The following is a 19,873-nucleotide window of genomic DNA, read 5'->3' as shown; positions in this document are numbered from 1 at the left end:
CATTTAAGTTATTAATTGTAATTAAGACATCTTACTATTATTATCGCATTGTGAAGCAAAATAAATGCAGCACCTAAAAAACTAAATTGGACAGAAATCAATATTAAAAGATAAACCGTTTCTTAGAGACTGCAAAACAAACGTTCTTCAATTTCCATTTACACCCTAAAGTTATTGGCATCTGTCACTGCCAATGCAAATTTGCATAAAAACTAATTGAAAACAATGAATTAACTATTTCCTCCACAAATTCATCGATATTTTCAAAACAAACTACGCCTGTTTCCTAATCCTATTACGTCCATAGCATTCCATAAAATAATACTTTTGAAATTTATTTTTATTAATTTTCTTCATTAACTTATGCCAACAGAGTCACATGCCATTTTATGTGAACTAATATACTTCAAACTATCTATTTATAGGTTAGTCAACGAGTATACTTTTTTCTCATCCTGTTCTATTTAAATGTCGATCCATTATAGCTTTGCTTAATAATCAGGAGAAAAGGCAATACAATCAGGAAAAAGGTAAGAATTTTTTTTATATTTCGTATTAAGAAAAATGTAAGTTCAGTTCAGAATGTGTCAACTTTTATTAAGTTCGCGCTGTAACTTAACGCTGCCCCCCATTAATAAAGTAGAATAGGACGTGAAAACAAAATAAAGCTTTTAAGGAAATTGAATAATGCTACTCTTAGTTATTTTCTGGCATGAATTTTCTTTCTGGATGAATCTTATTTTTTTAATGACTCCATTAAATATGTCAAATAGAAGTTTTTTTTTTTGCGTTCAGGTTTATCGGATGTGATTAGTTTTTTCTCCTTTAATTTTTGTGGCATTTTTGAATGTAGCGGGGAAGATTTAATTTTGCCGTAATGGGAGATTAAGTATGATGAACTTTTTTTCTAATTGCCATTAATTATTCTTTAATAGTTTCTAAATGTGTTCAAAAGTTCATTTGTATTAATGATTTGGAGTGTGCTGGCTCGAAAAATACTGCTGCAAAATTGCTTGGAAAAAAATATATTTTTAAATTTGTATGATAATCTCCTTTTTTTATATTATAACCATCAATCTAATTACGTTCTAATATATATAATAATACTGTCTTTAAGTTTTCCCAAAAAAAGTAATTTTTAAACAAAATATTGTTTTGTTATTATTTCATTTAAAATTTTTTTATTTAGTATCCATTATTTCTGATATGATTAAAATGATGAACAACTAATGTTAACGTGTATGTGCCAAGTTTATGATTCAAAATTTAATTAAAGATTTAAAATATATGCTTAATTTTGTTAAATTCAAGTTGATATTTTTTTCGTTTAGTTATTCCTCCATTAAACTATTGCATTGAGACAATATTAAATCTATGTCATGGACTTTTATATTAATATTCTATGTCCTTACTTAACGATGAAACTGAAATAAAAATGAATCACTTTTAACCCATTTTTTTAAAGTGAATTTTAAAAGATCGTTAGGAATAAATCCATCTTGATTTCGACTTCAATTTTACCTGTGATTTGAAATAACTAACAGTTAAAATACGAATACAAATGCGCAAAAGATGCAAGATTTTAAACTTAACACGTTTGCAACATTTCCGTTAAACTGAATTCTTTAGTAATGGTTCGAATTCATAGATATCTCAAATAGAGGTTGTGACTTTGGAATAAATAGAAGTATTTTGGAGAGTCTCTTTATTATACGAAGAAGTATTGCCCAGATTTTCAAGAAAATTAATCTGACATTTTCGTTATGTACGTAATAAGCAAGAACGTTCCAAGAAGTTTCAGAAAAGTTATTAATTAGGTGATGAGATGGTTAATAGTCTAGATCAGGGGTAGGCAACGCGGCGCCCGCGGGCGCCATGGCGCCCTCGATCGATTTTTAATCAGCCCTCGCTGGACTAATGTAAATGTTTAATAGCCAGAGCGATTTACTTAACTCTTGTTAAACGGCGATATACATAAGTAGTCAGCTGAGTTTAGGATTGTGCATGATTATCTGCAAAATATGCGCCCTCGGTGATTTTCAAATTTAGTATTGCGCCCGTAAGGACAAACAGGTTGCCGACCCCTGGTCTAGATTGTCTACAATAAAACTTAGCATTTACGTTTCTGAAAGATCTCTTGACCAATGCCTCTAAACAAAAACAGTCCATATTTGATTTAATTCGTGGCTTTACATCACACCTTTAAGAGGTTTGTTCAATTAAAGTAAACAGCCACGTTTCCAAGGAAATTCAATGAACTTTCTAATCTTTTCTTCTCTTTACTAAATTACATCGTTTTTATTGCCTTATGTAAAAGCATATCATACAACTTTGATGCAATATAGCTGATTATACGTTCTGTCTGCTCTTTAGCTTGTTTCTTTATGTAAAATGAGAGGTTACTGACATTAGAGCTAGAATCTTAGAACATGACTTTAATACCAATAAGTTCATAAAAGATTTCTTTTTATGTAATGCATTAGAAAAACTCAATTTGACTGCATATAAAAATAAGAAAGCATCTCACAATTATGAAATAATTATAATGCTACAAAATACATTCACACTGTACGACAAACGTCTAGTACAAAGTACAAAGAAAGGGTTAATGCTGTGCTATATAAAGGTAAAAAAGTCATAAAAGTGAAAAGAGTTCAAATAATTTCAAGTAATACATTTTGAAGTTCACAACATTGTCTACATAGTAGATTACAAATAACTTGCTCAGTAAATCTAATCAATAGTGTAGGGGAACAAAAGAGTTAAGAAAAAAGCATGTTTTCATCGAAGAACCCCAGGTATTAAAATAAGTAAAAATTAAAGGGAAAAACGTTATCAAATATTTTGAAGAATGGAATACTAGTGACAATTTTGTCTAAATTATTAGAATTTTCCAAATTAGAACATGATTCCCAGAAATTTTTAAATCACCAGTGCTGAAGAATTTTTGTTGAAGAAAACTAATGCATAGGATTTACTACCAGTTATAACAGCAACTATATTTCACTTAGTGATATAGTACAGTGACGCATAGAAACATTTACGGCTGAGAGAATTTTTTTTTTTTTTTCGGAGCTTAAAAATGCTTAAATGGAGCATTTCGAGAGGTGTTATCTAAGTAGAATGAGAAAAAAAAAGTATAATCATAACTACCAGAACATGATTAGTTTTTTATAACAATGAGAACACTAAAAAGTTCGGTATTTTTTTCCGAGGCACTTTGGTTAAATAAACAATTGAATGTGGTTTTACAATACGCGATAAAATTTGGTAAATGTCGTAAAATTTAGTCATTTTATTATGATACCTTAGAGCAGCGCATATAAATGATTTGTTCAATAAAATTTACATTTCTATTTTGAAAATTTTGCTAAATGTGTAGTAATAAGAAGTACAATTTTTTGAACCAGAATTTCCGGTAAACCGTTACCATGTGAATTGTTTGATGCCACATAAATGGTTTAAATACCGTATACTTTCGTTTTATTAATTAGATTTGTTTGTCACTGTTTAGCCTTTCATTATTATTCACCAAAGTCATTATTATTCAGTCTTATATTATTATTCATTATTATTTACCAAAATTTTTTCTCCGCCTAAGGATTTAAATCTGTGACAATGTGGTAAAGCATTTATCTAAGCTATTCTTTACGGTGGTTTGCGTGTAGGCCAATATTGTAATAAATAGGTCAAAAAATTATTTTTTTTTACTTTTCTATAAGTATATTTTATTCTTATAGTTGTATACTTTCAAAACAGTTCAATGTCACCATATCATTTTTGCATTTTTATCTTTTTTACAATTTTACACAATGATCTTTTTTACACTTAAGTTAAATTACTTTCCCATCGCAAGCAGTGAGTAGTAATATATTAGAAATTACACTTTTTTGACAGAAAAATAATAATAAATTTGCGTTTAAATTTGGTGTTGATCATTTAAAAGACTGTTGGCTATTTTTTTACACACCAATAAAAATAGTATACAGTTTTCCAAAATAATTACCTATGGTATTTTTATTCTTTAATTATTTTTAGTAAATAAAGATTAACGGCACTATTCGGATAATTTTTCTTCGCTTCTAAAAACTTTCTACACAGCTGAGGCTTTAAGTAATGTATTTGCCTTTTTTAGTAACTTGAAATTTTTAGGTTTATCCAAAAAGAGTTATTATCCTTATAAGTAGTGCAATTACACATAACTCTCAAATTACTAATTCATAACATTCAATATTTGCTACAATCATAATCATATTTATCGAAAATAGTAACTAATATTTTCTTAATATAATCTACCTACTATCTAATAATACCTTCTATCTACCTACTATCTAATAATATAACCTACTATATTATAATATAATATTATAATATAGTAGGTTATTTTTATAACCATTTTTGTTAATCTAAACTTCACAGCTATTACAGTTCACTTTTCAGTTTATACTACACATACACGTCGTGGAGAAAATTGTGTACTTAATAATATTATTTTATTTCCTTAAATATTTTTTAAACATCCCATTGACCTTACATTTTTCAATTAATCAGAACAGAGTAAGGGTTCAACCCACTCAAAGAAAGGCTACTTCTACACAGCATTATTTGACATTAAAAATAGTCATGTTTGTCGCTGTCAACTTTTGATAATGAAAATTTTATCCCATTCTTATAATTTTGATGATAATTTGGCACTATTCGCATACTTAACACATACAATTCAATTTTTTTTTAAAATTTTCTACTTCAAAATTATTTTTAATTGCAGAAAATCATTTCAAAACAATAAATATAAGCAAGTTATTTCTAATAGGCTTCAAAATACTAATTTGGCATTGCTATTCCAACGTTTAACTTTGCTAGTTTACCTAAGTACATTTGACATAAAATACCAAAAATGGACGTGCATCGAAATTTCAGTATAGTTATTTTTTAAGAAAATAGAGCTACAAACTATCAAAAGCTGCATATAGCAAGATTCAACGCTAAGTTGAAATCGTATGAAAACAATTCATTTTTACACACTCTGTTCGAAAGAGTTAATGTTCCACTGTCAACAGTGACCCATTCCATGCTTCAAACAATTAATGTGCCAAATTTTATTGCAATCGGGTTTAGGGGGTCATACGAGACAGGCGGACAAATAAGCAGACAGACATTTAGTTTTATGTATACAAATGAAAATAAAAATCTATGGAATATAAGTAAATAAGTTAATTCGAAAGAGGTAATAGAATTATATGAAAATATGATTAATGTAATTGGCAAAAGGTTTTTGAAAAAAGAAGTGGTTTTCATATTATGCACGAGGGAGTATATTAGTATGTGAAAAAGGACAAACGTGGGCGACGATAAAAAAATATTCTAGATAAATCTTACCGAGATTCATAGGCAATCTCTTTCCTGACGCTATTGGATTGTGTTGAAGATCGCCAATAAACCATATTGTTACTAATACAAGGTTCTTACTAAGGAAATGAGAGACTGTATTATATTATTTCAAGAACATATTACTTTTCGGTTTATTTGTTTGTTACGTGTCAGTGAATATTCGTTGTTTCAATTATTTTTCGTTTGTTATGTTTAATATATTCATTATCAAAGAAATTTTTTTTTACTCTAATTTAAAAGAAAAACCGGGTATGCGGTATTTGCAATCTTTAAAACCAAATTCTCCACTATATTTATGCTGAAAATCATAAACACCTACATTTAATTTTTAGAATGATCTATAAAACTAAAGTTCTGTATCAAGCGTTAAGAATTATTTTTTTTATTATGAAAGAGGAATTTTTGTTTACTAATACTTTAAATTTCCTTAAACTATACTGCTTATATTTTTTAAACTATCTCCCTGATTTGTTTAGTATTGATGTTGATGTATTTATAAAGTACGATATTTTGATTTCTTTTGTACTAATTTATTGAGCTTTTGAGGGAAAAAATATTTTTAATGAACTATTTGACCAACATTTTTAAAAATATTATCCTGTTTTGTTTAGTATTGATATTAATGTATTTAGAATACATGATGTTCCAAATTCTTATGTGATTATTTTTTCAGCTTTTCTAGAAAACTTTAACTGACTAAAATTTACTCTCTTTTGTCCGTAAAATTATTACCTAATTTTATTAATAAAGCCAACCATATTTTGGTATTAATTATTAGTTTAAGACAAAAAAGAAACTATAGAATTATTGAAACTATAAAAAAACTATAAAATTACAATTACAATTAAATTTCAATCTAAGTTCAACGATTCCATACAAAATATAACGTTAATGAGTTAGATTTATTCTATATATTATTTTTAAAAAAATATTTAAATGAAACTAATCTGTCAATGTCGTTTGAAACTTCATACTAAATAATATCAGCAAGGTGGTGTAACTGCTAAAGTATCAGACCTGTTTCATAGAACTCATGCCTAATCCTCAAAATAAAATTCCTTCTTTATAATATTTTTCTATAAATTTTTACAATTAGTTCTAGCATTGATTCCAACGAAATTATTTTTAAAAGAACTTTTTCTAATTTTTGATCCTTTGTTATAGACAATCAAATCATAGAAATAAAATTACTTATTATAATATTTTTTTAAAATAAATTTTAAATATCAGTTCCAGAATCCATGGAAAATCCCAACAACAAAATAATTTTCAATACAATTTTTAAATAGATTTTAATATTTAATTCTAACTTTTATAGAAAAATTAATTCTAATGATAAGGCAGAAATTTTTTTGAAATAAGCCACACAAATATTATAATTTTTTTTTATATGATTTGGTTCTTTTTACCCTTTAATAAAAGTTTACTTTTTCTATACTTAGCATAATTTTAATAAAATGCAATTGTTCTTCCAAAAAACATGCAAATTAGACGAAAAAAAATCAAACCATTTATTTTACAATTCAGTATTATAAGGAAAAAAAGTTCAATATGAATTCGTCTATAAAAATAATTGAATCGATATATTGAATGATTTTCTCTAAGTCTATAAGAATACATATAATACCCAGTATATATTTTATTAGGTATCATATGAAATATTTTTAGATATTTAGAGACGTTTTCTTAACGAATTAGCAAAAATTATCGAATTTAAAATAAATTTCTTTTAAGCAGCCATTTCCTCAATATTTTTTATAATATCAACATATATTAAAAAATAATTATAACGTGAATGTGGATTAAATATATGAATAGTATCAAGAATCATGAAGTTCTGAATATCTCGAAATTAAAACTGATTTTCATTTACTGTTTTCTATACTGTTCTTGATGCACTAATTAGAATACTTGATACACTAATTAGAACTTGATACACTAATTAGAACAGTCGAGAAAAGTTAAAATTATAAATAAATTTTAAATAGTTAAAAAAATCAATTGTCTCGTAAACTTTTAAAACTAAATTTAATTTTAAAAATTTACAAGACATTTAATTTTCTTAACTATTTAAATTTTAAAATTTACTTATAATTTTAACTTTTCTCTACTGCTCGTGATACACTATTCAAAGTTTTGAAAATTACAAAATAATATAAATTTTATTTTTAACTTTGATCTTAAGAGATTCCAAGAGGTTCGTGGTATCAAGTTCACTAACATGAATAACGATATCCTTCAAAATTGTATCACAACTTTTTAACACAAGATTACTATTTATATTTTTAACAGAGAATACCTCTTAACGGATAGCAAGTGCAAATGTGAATTTCGAGTAAACATTTTACCCTCGTTAATTAAAAATAAAGGGGAAAAAATGTTCAGCACCTTATAATTTATAGAAGATTGAGAAATGGAATGTATTTAAGTTTCCTGAAAGCCTGACATACTTATGATTTTTAAGTATGCTAGGATGATCCTAATGATTTCAAAAAAATATTACTTTATTATAAGTGTTAAAATTTAGTAATATTATTATGATAACTTAGAGCATAACATGACAACAATTTATACGGTTAAATCTGAGCTACAGTTTTGTACTTTTAACATAATGTGTGGTAATAAGAACTGTTACTTTAAAAACTAGCAGCTTTGGTGAACAGTTCCCATATAAACGGAAAAAAGGACTTTATGAACGAGTTAAATACAGTACATTTTGATTTAAATACTAGAATTAAGGTAGGTTTTTTTTTTTACCAGAAATATCATTACCATTGAAGTACGATAATTTCACCAGAATTTTGTTCTCCGTGTAACTAATTTAAGAGCAATTTCTTCTTATCTACTTTTTCTTCAAATTAGATAATCTTAAAATAAATTTTATTAGTATATATAAAAACTGAATTTTTTATCTAAAGTTCAAACCTTTTAAATGACATGCTTCCATTTGTACTTTTCTGAAATCCAAGCGATATTTTTCACCCATAATAAAAATATCGTTCGAGGTGAAAATTCTGTTATCGTTGTTTTCAATTACAATATTAATTTATCCAAAATTAATCTATAAAATGATTTACCATACTATATGCAGAGGAAGATCTTGTTTATTGAATCAGAAAATAAAACAAATAATAAAGTTTTAAATTGTTTATACAACTAGATATATTGAACAAAAAATAAATGGCATTTGAATAATTTTTGTAATTAGAAATACATTTTATTTTATATCCGTTTTATTTTATAACCGGTGTAGAACAGCTGACTCAATTCTGAGCTTACGACAAGTAATTAGCCTTGTAATTTTGAACTTGATTCAGAAGACAAGGGGACTCCTGAATCAAGCAAAGGGACAAACTTAAATTTTTGGCTTATTTTTTTTATGGAACTAAACTATAATTGCGTTACCTAAAGCCGAAAATCACGAAAACCTCTCATGGTCAGCCTGACGACAAAGTGATTTTAACCCAAGATCCGTCTAACACTGAGGATATTTCTATGTCAGTACTGTGGTTGTTGCGAACTGGGAGCAGAATTTGATTATACCAGCCAAAGATAGGATTGAACCTAGGTCAGTGGAAGGTGAGATCTCTATCGCCTAAGCCACCGTGGCTGAAACGATGAATTTTGTAAACAAATCGCTTACCATGCGCAAACAATTTGAAAAAAAAAATTCAGCTATTTAAGTTTATATTATAATATGTTGTCTCACCCAGTCATATGGACAATAAACTTTTTGTTTTCAGTTTACCATATTATACTTAATTCAAAAATTTTATCATATATTTGTTCAATTTATCAATAGTTGAAAGTTAGTTCAATTGGTAGTTTATCGTTAATTGAAATATTCATTTTAAATGTTTTTCGTTAGACGAGTAATTTACTCCTTTAGTTGAAAATGAATATAATTATGTGTTTAAAAGATGGCTGCAAAAAGTATTGAATATTTTTTTTTGAATAAAACATTACTTATTTGAAAATTTATGTTATTATAATATTAATTTCTGAAATTTTTACCTTTCGAGTAATAGTGATATATTTTTTTTATACGCATAATTACTATTTAGTGTTTGGGTTTCTTTCCGTTCAGGTTCTTTTTGTTCGATTATCAATTGTTAGAATTCATACCATTTGTTATTCTATTTTAAATTTTTTTAAAAAAAGTAAAGATTTTTTTTTTATTAGACGAGATTTTTCTTCTTTTAACTGAAAATAAGCATAATTTTATAATCAATACTCTTAAAATTTATAATATTTTTGTTATAATAAAACATTCCTTATTTTAAAATTTATGTACAAAAGTATTAATTTTCGAATTGTCTACCTTTCGAGTAATAGGCACTTGTAATCCAAAACAGAAGGAACAATGAGAAAGAACAATCCATGGCTTATCTAACGCACTATAAATCCGCGGATGACAAACTTTGAAAACGTCCGCACTCTCTGATATCGGAGCGCCATTTGAATTGGAAGGACTTTGAAAAAGATGCTTTGTGGCGCCCTCTATCTCTGGCCGCATGCGTGCAATCACTAGGCCCATTCACTCAAAATAAGGACAGAGAATAGCTTGCATGTGAGGAGGAGAAAGCCACAGTTAAGGTGAAGGGAAAAAGTAAACAAAACAATTCCCATTTTTTTTTTCTCTCTCTCTCTCCAATCTTTTGAAGTTTCTCTTTGATCCGCTGCTAGTTTCTCATTGAAATCTTTTTCGAGAAATATTTTGTATCATTTTGACGGAATTATTAATGGTATATATTAGCATACATTTGAATAAGTTTCTAGTCTTCGCGACTTCATGATGCTGATGAGAGTAGTTCGGTTTTCTTTGGTTCCATGATTCTGCAATATAATTATATCTCATACCTTTCTTTTTTTCTTCAAATATTATAAATATATATATATATATATATATATATATATATTTACATATATACGTATAAGGGGTTCGAATTTTAATTATACTGTCATTACTTCATTACTTATTCAGGAGAATATTCATAAGAATTTCGAATGAGAGATTCTTTAATTAATTTAAAGAATTTTTTTAAAATAATTAGATAATTACTCATTGAATTATATCATTACCAAAACAATGAAATCTATTATGTAAAATATTTAAAAAATTATTTATATATATATATATATATATATATATATATATATATATATATATATATATATATACATATATATATATATATATATATATATATATATATATATATATATATATATATATATATATATATATATATATATATATATATATATACTTGTTCTTAGCTTATATTAGGCAAAAATAAACAAAATTAAATGTAATAATAACGAATTCGTAAAAAAATTTTTTTTAAAAACAAAATTTTATTTTTAATTCAGAACATTAAAATAATTTATTTTTCTTTAAGAATTTTGACGAAACGCTTAAGTACTAAATACATGTGTTTATATATAATGGAATATAAATATAGTTTTTTTAAAAAAAAAACTTTTTATCACCAAAACTTTCGAAAAGTAAAAATTTTATGATTAGGTTCATATGTTATCAAATATTTCTACAATTTAAAAATTAAAAATATTTATAAAAATGTTTGAAATATTAAAGTGTATACAATACTTAATGAATAGCTGCTATAATTGTAAAATAATTCTTTGAATGAATTAAATATTCTTTAATTGCTATTTTTTTCGATTATATTAAAGATCTATTAAAGATTGATTATTTAAAAAATATCTATTGTTTGCTTTCATTACAATTATTTTTTAATATTTATTTTTTCTCTTCATATTTTCATCGTATTTTAGTGAATACTGAAGCAAATAGTACATTATGTGCAACTAAGCGAATGTTCGCTGTAAAAAATTATGTAAAATTATGTTCGCTGTAAAAGAGTGCAGTCACTCAGAATACCGATACTTTTAACCATAAAACCCATTTTTACCAAAACATGCTACTGTTACTCTGTAATTTTATAGTAATAATTACCGTAAAGTCACTGATTCACATTAATTAGATAAATATGACTGTAAAAATTACGGTATAATAACGGTATAATTACGGTAAAATAACTGTAAAAATACGGTTTACGATCAAATTTAATTTTACAGACAGGAATAGACCCAAACTGTCTATTCCTGTACTATGTATGGAAAATTTATCCGGAATTTTTTACATTATATAGTGTGAAACGAAATTGAGAATAATGCTCAAACACAAATGTAAAACTGTCTTCACCGCATTGTTGACTTATGCTTTGCTAAGAAAGCATAAACCTTCGGAAGCTAGATTAAGGGGAAGAAAAAGACGCGCTTTTGTATTGCGGTGAAATTCGCTAGGAGATGAATATTCGACTTCGAGTTAGAACTCTTTGACTAAAAATAGTTTTGCGGTGTTTGCTTGTTTACGATGACTTTAAACAAGTTTCATTTCTAAATGTAAATAATTTACCGCAAAACTTTCTACGGTGATTTTAAATTATTATTTGCGTATCTAGGATAAAATGCTATTACTAAATTTGTATTATTCTTAATTTTTGTTTCTTATTTGTTTGTGGGACTTGAATATTTGTTTTATTGGTTATAATAATGTGAAATATAAATTAATCAGATAACGTTAAGTAGTTGAAGTATGATAGAGGAAAAAGATTGCATTTCTTATTTTTTGGCATAGTAGCATTTTTCTTTAAATGTAGGCATAGCAAAAAGTAACCGAGTTTATAGTTTTGTGTATTAATTTATTTTTTAGAAGATACATTTTTTGTTGTTTTTTCTTTATACACTGTTCTACAATAATGAAAGAGACACTTTCAGTTTTTGATATTTTTTTAACTTCGCAAGAAATACTAAGAAGACTATTGTGAAACTTTAGAAACGCAATTTCTGCGATTTTTCATACTTAAAACATTCAGAGGTTTAAAGACAGACAAAATATTACACACGAAAACAAGTATTTTTGAACGCTTTATACTAGAAAGCCCAGCAATAAACGTGTAACTAGTACCGATTACTTTGGTTACAATTTGGAATAACTGCTAAGCATTTCGCAAATCTAGCTTAAATTTTTATGGAAATATGAACATTTTTATAAAGAAAAATTTGTCTTATATTTTTGCTATAAATGTATTCAGCAAAATAAAATGAAAGTTTTGGAGCAACTCAAAATTAAATCCAAATTTATTGTTTTAAAATTTAAAAAAAAATATTGAAGAATGCTCAAGATATGAGTATTTATAGTAGTTCTTTTATACTGAGCAAGCATGGGAAAAAATTTGAAATTATATTTTCGGAACTTTGTAGGGAATCGTATATGACAACTAAATTTGATTTAAACATCTTAAAAACATGCAAAGTTTCAAGAAATTTTCGAAGCAGTTTCTGTACTTTTTAAAAATAGCTCAAAATGATTAGGGGTCTTCCACAAATATTATTAAGCATTATTGCAAATTACACTGCCTTATATTAACCTCACAGTTAGAACATCATTAAATGTGTAGAAAATCATTTATCGTTTTGAGCTTACTTTTAAAAAGTACAAAAACTGCTAAAAATTGCTTGAAATCTTTTAAAAGGGGACCCCAACCTGAATATTTCAAAAATTTTAGAAAAATTTTATTGCATTTTTAGACAAAAAAAATTTTTTTTGTCTAAAAATTTTCTTATTTACTAACATATATAAGCTAGATATACGAAATTTTATGAAGTTATTGCAAATACAAACGAAAATAGTCTACACAAGTTGCAATTTTTGTAACTTTATTTTCTGGTATAGGGTGTTCAAAAATATTTTTTTCTTTCGTAATTTATTTCTGATCTCTGAAACCTCTGAAAGCTGTAAAGTATAGTATAGAAAGTCGCATGAAATAAACTATTTTAGAATTATAAAATAGCCCTCTAAATATTGAAATACTCATCAATATATTAAATGTATTAGACGATATTGTGGAAAGTAAGCTATATAAATATAATGCCAATAAGAAAGTGTTTTTTTTCGAATGGCAGGCACTGAACTTTATTCGTTTCGGCTTAGAACAGGGGTCGGCAACCTGTTTGTCCTTAAGGGCGCAATACTAAATTTGAAAATCACCGAGGGCGCATATTTTACAGATAATCATGCACAATCCTAAACTCAACTGACTACTTGCTGTATATCGCCGTTTGACAAGAGTTAAGTAAATCACTCTGGCTATCATACATTTACATTAGTCCAGCGAGGGCGCATTAAAAATCGATCAAGGGCGCCATGGCGCCCGCGGGCGCCGCGTTGTCTACCCCTGCCTTAGAAGATGCCAGAGTTGTTACTCATTTTGCGTTACCCAGTGGGCACCTGTGAACCAAAGTCACGGAGACGAGTAACATTGCCCACGCCACACTGCCACAAACCCGTTCATAGGGTGGGCTACATTCACTCATCACGCACAACAGAGGACAACACAAGAGTGAGAATAGTCTACCATTCCCATTCCCAGAGCGGGATTCGAACCCGCAGCCATTGGCTTCTCAGTCAGGCGCGCTAACCGCTCGGTCACCTGGCCGGCATAAGAAAGTGTAATATTAATCTAAAAAACTTATTTAAAGTAAAGCATTCCTGTAAACAAAATGTGTGAGTAGCTCTTTGCGACTACTTCATTAAGTGTTTCCGTTTCACAAAATCGACTCACTGAACTAATTAATTTCACAATCTGTCCAAAATGCACCATAAAATCAAATAATTTCGTAAACAAACCTATTTAACTAAACTAAAATAGAAATTTATCTGATTTAATAATAATTCAAATTCTATTTTAATAAATTCATTATTTTAATTTATAACTAGTTTTATAATGACAACTCGAAATATTTTGTATGTTTTTAATAAGAAGTGTATATGTTTTTTATGAGTAGTTTTCAGAAAATAATTCTTTTCTGTAACTCTAAAAATTCAATGTAGTAGCTAATTTGAATTACTATTAAAACATGTTGACTCTATCAAGATATGTAAAAGCGCAGAAGTATAAGTAAAAGTATTCATGCTGAATTAACTTAATTTTCTTTGCAACAAATGATGTTATCCCTGGTATATACGAAGCTAATCTAGCTTGTGATTTATCTATGCGACATGATCAATAGATAAACCATTGATGCGCTTGGAATGAGTTTTTTACAAGCACCCTGAGGAAAACGCCACTTATACATACAAACGAATTTATCTCACTCCGTTATTTTAGAGATACATATTTTCAATATTTCTTTGTCATGTTAAACATCATTCATTAGAAAATAGGATTGTATTTAACTAGAAATAATATTCCTTAATAAAACTTTCTAGATGTTAAAACGATTTAAAAAGTTTGATATTGATTTAAAAGTTTAAAAAAATACAAAATATAGGGAGCTATGATTTCATTATCTTAAAATAATGTTTTTTTTTTTTTTAAAATTCCTATGAGCTGCACAATCAGTCTTCTCGATGAGCAGACCTTTTACGTTCTCCAGATGTGGTATCTAATCTTTCAGGACCACCACAATGGGTGAGATACCGTTGGCCATGTAAATTTGGATGTCTAGTTTCTGCCATACTAGATGGCGGCACCGAGACTCTATTTGGATGCTAAAGTGCACTAGGAATTTAATTTGGGAGGAAATGCCAAGAGCCAATAAGGCACTCCAGAGATCTTTTACATGCCGCATAATCATACGACATAGCCGCTGAGGATTTTCTGCATCCCGAAAATCTGTCTGGGTCGGGGATCGAACCCGCAGACTTGGGCTCAGAAGGCCGACAACAACTGCGCCACCCATCCACTCTTAAAATAATGTAGATTAGGATTTTTATACCGGAATTCTGAAGCGAGATAGGCATGAAACTTTCAAAAAAAAGTTGCTATGTTATTACCCCCCTTAGGCATTTTTAACTAAATTTTAATTGTTAAAACTCCTAACTTTTCATAATTTTCTTTTTAAGTGACAGAATGAGAAATACAAAAAAAAATTAATTTTTCAGTTGGACAATTTTTGAATGCCCCTCAACCGCTTTGAAATTTCAATCTTTTCTAGATTTTGTCGCAAAATCTTATATTTTTGCTAAACGTAGAATAATATTAAATTACCTGGTCTCTATAAGGTTTTGTTTTATTATCTTTAATTTGGAATAAAAGAATCGTTGCATTCAGAATATTTTTAAATACCCAACACCTGTTTGGAAAATTAAAACTCTGTTTCTTAATGTATACTTAGCACTGTCAAACGTTTATCTACCAAAACTGAGCAGAATAAAAAAATAATAAAATTAAGAAAAAATAAATACACAAGCTTTCAATGTTTTCAACTTTATTACAAGCTTTAGTTATAAATTTTAAGGCTTTATAGCTTTATAAAGTAATTACCTCTTTTATTTTCACCCTAATATGTCTGTCTCTTTTTTCCTGGCTTCAAACTCTAACCAATGCTTCAGTAACAATTTTTTAAACCAGCTGGGATGTGAAAAACCTGCAGTAAGTGGAAGTCTTTCTAGCCACCTGCAAATCTTTCTAGGTTAAATTTGGTAACTCAACCATGATATTTTAAAGCATGACATAAGAAGCATCGATTCAGTTTCCAGTTCTGTATTTTTTACTAATTCGTGGTAAATTGAACTATAATTTTGAAAACCGTAATTTCCGATAAACCTTTACCAAATGAAAGGAAAAACTATCGAATGAATGGTTGAAATATCGTATATTTTTTTAAACCAAAATATGATTGTTTTTACCAGAAATGTCATTACCATACAGAACAGTAACTTTACCAGAATTTTATTATCCAAGTAGGATTATCTTTAAAATTTATGTTCTGACGTATTTGCTATTATTATTTATCCTACACAGCAGCATATTTTCAGTAACCGCAAAGTACACAATTCTGGATCTAATTACTTTGTATAGTACCAGCACTTTGGGAGAACTTTCATCCATAAAAATCATTTTACCACACAATCCATTTTTGCTGTAAAATATCATACCATACTTTTTTACTGTAATATTTATTTAATTAAAGTAACTCCATTATTTTATGGTATTTATTACTGTAAAAATTACGGTAAATTAGGCTTTTTTTGTTCTGTAGCATATTCTCGTAAAAAAAGGATTCTACGGTAAAAAGTACCGACGCTATTAAAAAAAAGTACCTTTACCGTAATTTGGCATGGATATTTTTGCAGTGTACACGATAAGCCGGGTAACTGGATTAATAAAAAATCTTAAATCTTCGAACAAATACCTTGAAGAACTGATCAAGTGCTGCAAATCTTCAGATTCTTGAGTAAAGCTTGACCTGGTCTTGCTTATGAATCATACAACGAAGCTCACATTCATTACACATTCGATGAAAGGTCTTAGTTTCTTATATAGTTCGTCATCTTGAGAAGTTGAAATATGTAATTTTAATACGCGATGAGCAGTAGTAAGCTGACAAAGTGGCTAATCTTTCATCTATTGCCAAACTAGCTGTATATAGAGCCCCTGAATAAGAGAGGCAGACTCGTCCACCATTTCGGAGCAAAAACTTTCACTTATGCGGAAGAGCTACAAGATTTGGCAATTTATCGCTACAAATGACGCTAACTGTAAGATATTTTTATATAAAATAATTTACTGATGGTATTTCAGTTAGTAGATAGCAACGAGTAGAGTTTTGTGGTTGTCATGGTGATGCAAATAGTTGTAAATAGTTTAAATAGTTTTGGAATACAAATATTTCTTGAGTAATTGTAAGATTTTTTTTTGGAATGATGATGCTGTGATTTTGTTGTTGAGTTAAGAAATCTTCCCTTTCATTAAACGTAATAGAAGAGTTCTCTTAACTATTTGATTTGAAGTCCTTTGAGTTTTGTTTAAGGTAACATTTGTATTTATTTTTTGACAGTAACCTCAAATAGGATAATTCGTAAAAAAACCGTGTTTGCTTACATCGATTTACTTTGTTTTTCTGGGACTTCTTTTTAATACTTGAACAAATTCATTAAGAAATATTATTGTTATTGTTATTTAAAATAAAAAGATTATTCATTACTGGATAGAAACAGTTTATGCACATTTTTGAATCTTTAATAATTATAAAAAAAGGAGGAAATAGAGAAGAATCAGTAAATTTAAAATTGTATTAGATTTCTGCTCATCTAAAATTGACCCGGGTTTTAGACGACTTATCCATTTTAGTTCTTTTGGAGGATTTGGAATAGTATCAGGCCTTAGTTTTTGTTATCTTTTTTTCCTAGATACTTTAGGTTGAGATTGTACAAAATAAACCTGCAAGAAAATTTAAAATATTATATAATATTTTCATATTTAAACTAAATCACATTAAAAGATTCAAAATTTAAATTTTGTAAACATACTCTAATTAACTTTTTTACAACAGAAACTATTTATTTCAATAATTTAACAAAAAAAATTTTTAAAGAAAAAGGAATAGAATTTATAGATTCAGATAGATTTCAGATTTATATATTAGATTTCATACTGTAAATGTATACAAACCGTTTTAATTTTAAGCCATATCTTACCCTAAGTAACTAAAAAAAAATAATCGAGCCAGGATTAAAAACCTAACTATCTGATATATTAGTGAATCAAAATAAAATACCATCAGAAACACGCAAATATATGTTTTTAACAAAACAAAAGGGAATACTTAAAAGTGATTACAAAACTTGGCGATTCTGACGCAAGTTTTGCGAATACTTATTCAGTCAATCTTTTCCCCTTATTTATTTGATTCTATACCACATAAACACTCAAAATTCTTAAATAAATTAATTACTATTTTTTAAATGTCATATTTTAAATCAATATTTATTTAATAAATGCAATTTTCAAGGAAAATTCTTATATTCGATTCATAATTAGAACTGAATTCATGTAGCCCCGTGTTCGTTGAGGTAAGCGTGTCCTTGAGGAGGCTAGACTACCGACAATGTCAACATTCATCTATTAAGACGTACCCCAAGATATAAACTAGTTAACGTGTCTGATATACTAGTGAACTGGAATTGAACAGTTGTAATGGTAGCTATGCTACAGGCCCTGTATCGTAAGCCTACAGGGTCCTATATAGAAATTAATATTGGTCCTATGTTCAAACCAATTCGAGGACCAATATTAAAAAATCCTGATACCCTAATAGTGGCCCTATATTGTAAACGTATAAGAGTCCTACATAGAAATAAATATTTGTCCGGAATATAAAGAAGTTCTAAGACCTATTATTACAAGACTTACACAATCTCGGTCAGATATCGAAAGTCATTCTAAGACCGTTGTCTAGAAATATATAAGATCATTACAGGCTTGTTATTAAGATCCAGTTTTGTATTCACATCTATTAAACCTGGAAAGACTTGAATTATTTAAATAATATCTATTCCTATATAGAAATTAATATTGGTCCTATGTTCAAAACCATTCGAGAACCAAAATTAAAAAATCCTGATACCCTAATAATGGCCCGATATTGTAAACGTATAAAGGTCCTACATAGAAATAAATATTTGTCCGGAATATAAAGAAGTTCTAGGACCTATAATTACAAAACTTATACATTTTCGGTCAGATATCGAAAACCATTCTAAGACCATTGTCTAGAAATATATAAGACCATTACAGGCTTGTTATTAAGATCCAGTTTTGTATTCACATCTATTAAACCTGGAAAGACTTGAATTATTTTAATAATATCTATTGCTACATAAGTAATTTACAATAAAAACAAACCTACCTATAACAGATTTTTCTTTTTTGCCCATAAGACATTTTTGTTTATTTAAGAATAGTCCAAGTACAATATAAACATTAACTTTTTGAAAAGAAATATTTTTCTTTGTTTGTCTATTGAACTGATAGTTCATATAACATTTTAGTAAAACTGTACGGGATTAAAAGAAAATTTTTGCTTAGGATTATTTATTTTGATCAGGATTATTTAGTATTAAATAGGAAAATGACTGTGTAAATGATATTTGTCTTAAAATTCTCAGCTGATCCAAATATCTTGAAATTAATTAATAGAAAGAATTAAACACACATGTTTGAAAAAGAAAAAATTGCTTTTATTCGTTATACGGCTTTTGAGGGTAATACAGTGCGATTTGTCGTAGAAAACTAGCAAAGTAAGAAGTCTTAATAATGTATTTTTGATATTGCAGGATGTTAAAAAATAGATTACTTAAGCTACACTTGAACTATCGGCTCCATTAAGAGTTGGCTTAGAAGACACAATGCGCAAACCAATTAATATAATGTCCAACAGAGTACACCTACGTGCTCATTATATTCATTAATTTTTATGAGTAGATTTTTGGGACTTTTAGAGTTTCTATTTTATTGTATAAAATAACATCTAAGAAGTTCTACGACATGCTGTTTATATAGTGCAATTTTTTACTTACACATAGTAAATTTACGATCCGTTGTTTGCATTTTTCTCTATATTTGTATTATCCTTTTCGCAAAAAAATCTATTTAATTTGTTCTTAAAA

The 19,873-nt window shown here is 27.7% G+C and overlaps 1 protein-coding gene across 7 annotated transcripts in view; it reads right to left on the bottom strand.

Moving 5' to 3' along the window:
- Positions 1-9,878, bottom strand: part of LOC107440873 (irregular chiasm C-roughest protein) — a 152,675-nt gene extending 142,797 nt beyond the window's left edge. For all 7 annotated transcript variants that reach the window (XR_006225823.3, XR_015429236.1, XR_015429237.1 and 4 more), the window contains exon 1: positions 9,713-9,878. Coding sequence is in view for 4 of the 7 variants with exons in the window: in XM_043047972.3 (XP_042903906.1) it covers positions 9,713-9,773 (61 nt within the window). In the remaining 3 variants the exon portion in view is untranslated. The remainder of the gene's footprint in view (positions 1-9,712) is intronic.
- Positions 9,879-19,873: the final 9,995 nt, after the last annotated feature.

This window comes from Parasteatoda tepidariorum, chromosome 9, assembly GCF_982258835.1.
Source record: "Parasteatoda tepidariorum strain Cologne lab strain chromosome 9, Ptep-v5.0, whole genome shotgun sequence".
Taxonomy (NCBI): domain Eukaryota; kingdom Metazoa; phylum Arthropoda; class Arachnida; order Araneae; family Theridiidae; genus Parasteatoda; species Parasteatoda tepidariorum.
The sequence above is the reverse complement of the archived record's forward strand: the minus strand, read 5'-3'. Positions and strand labels throughout refer to the sequence as shown.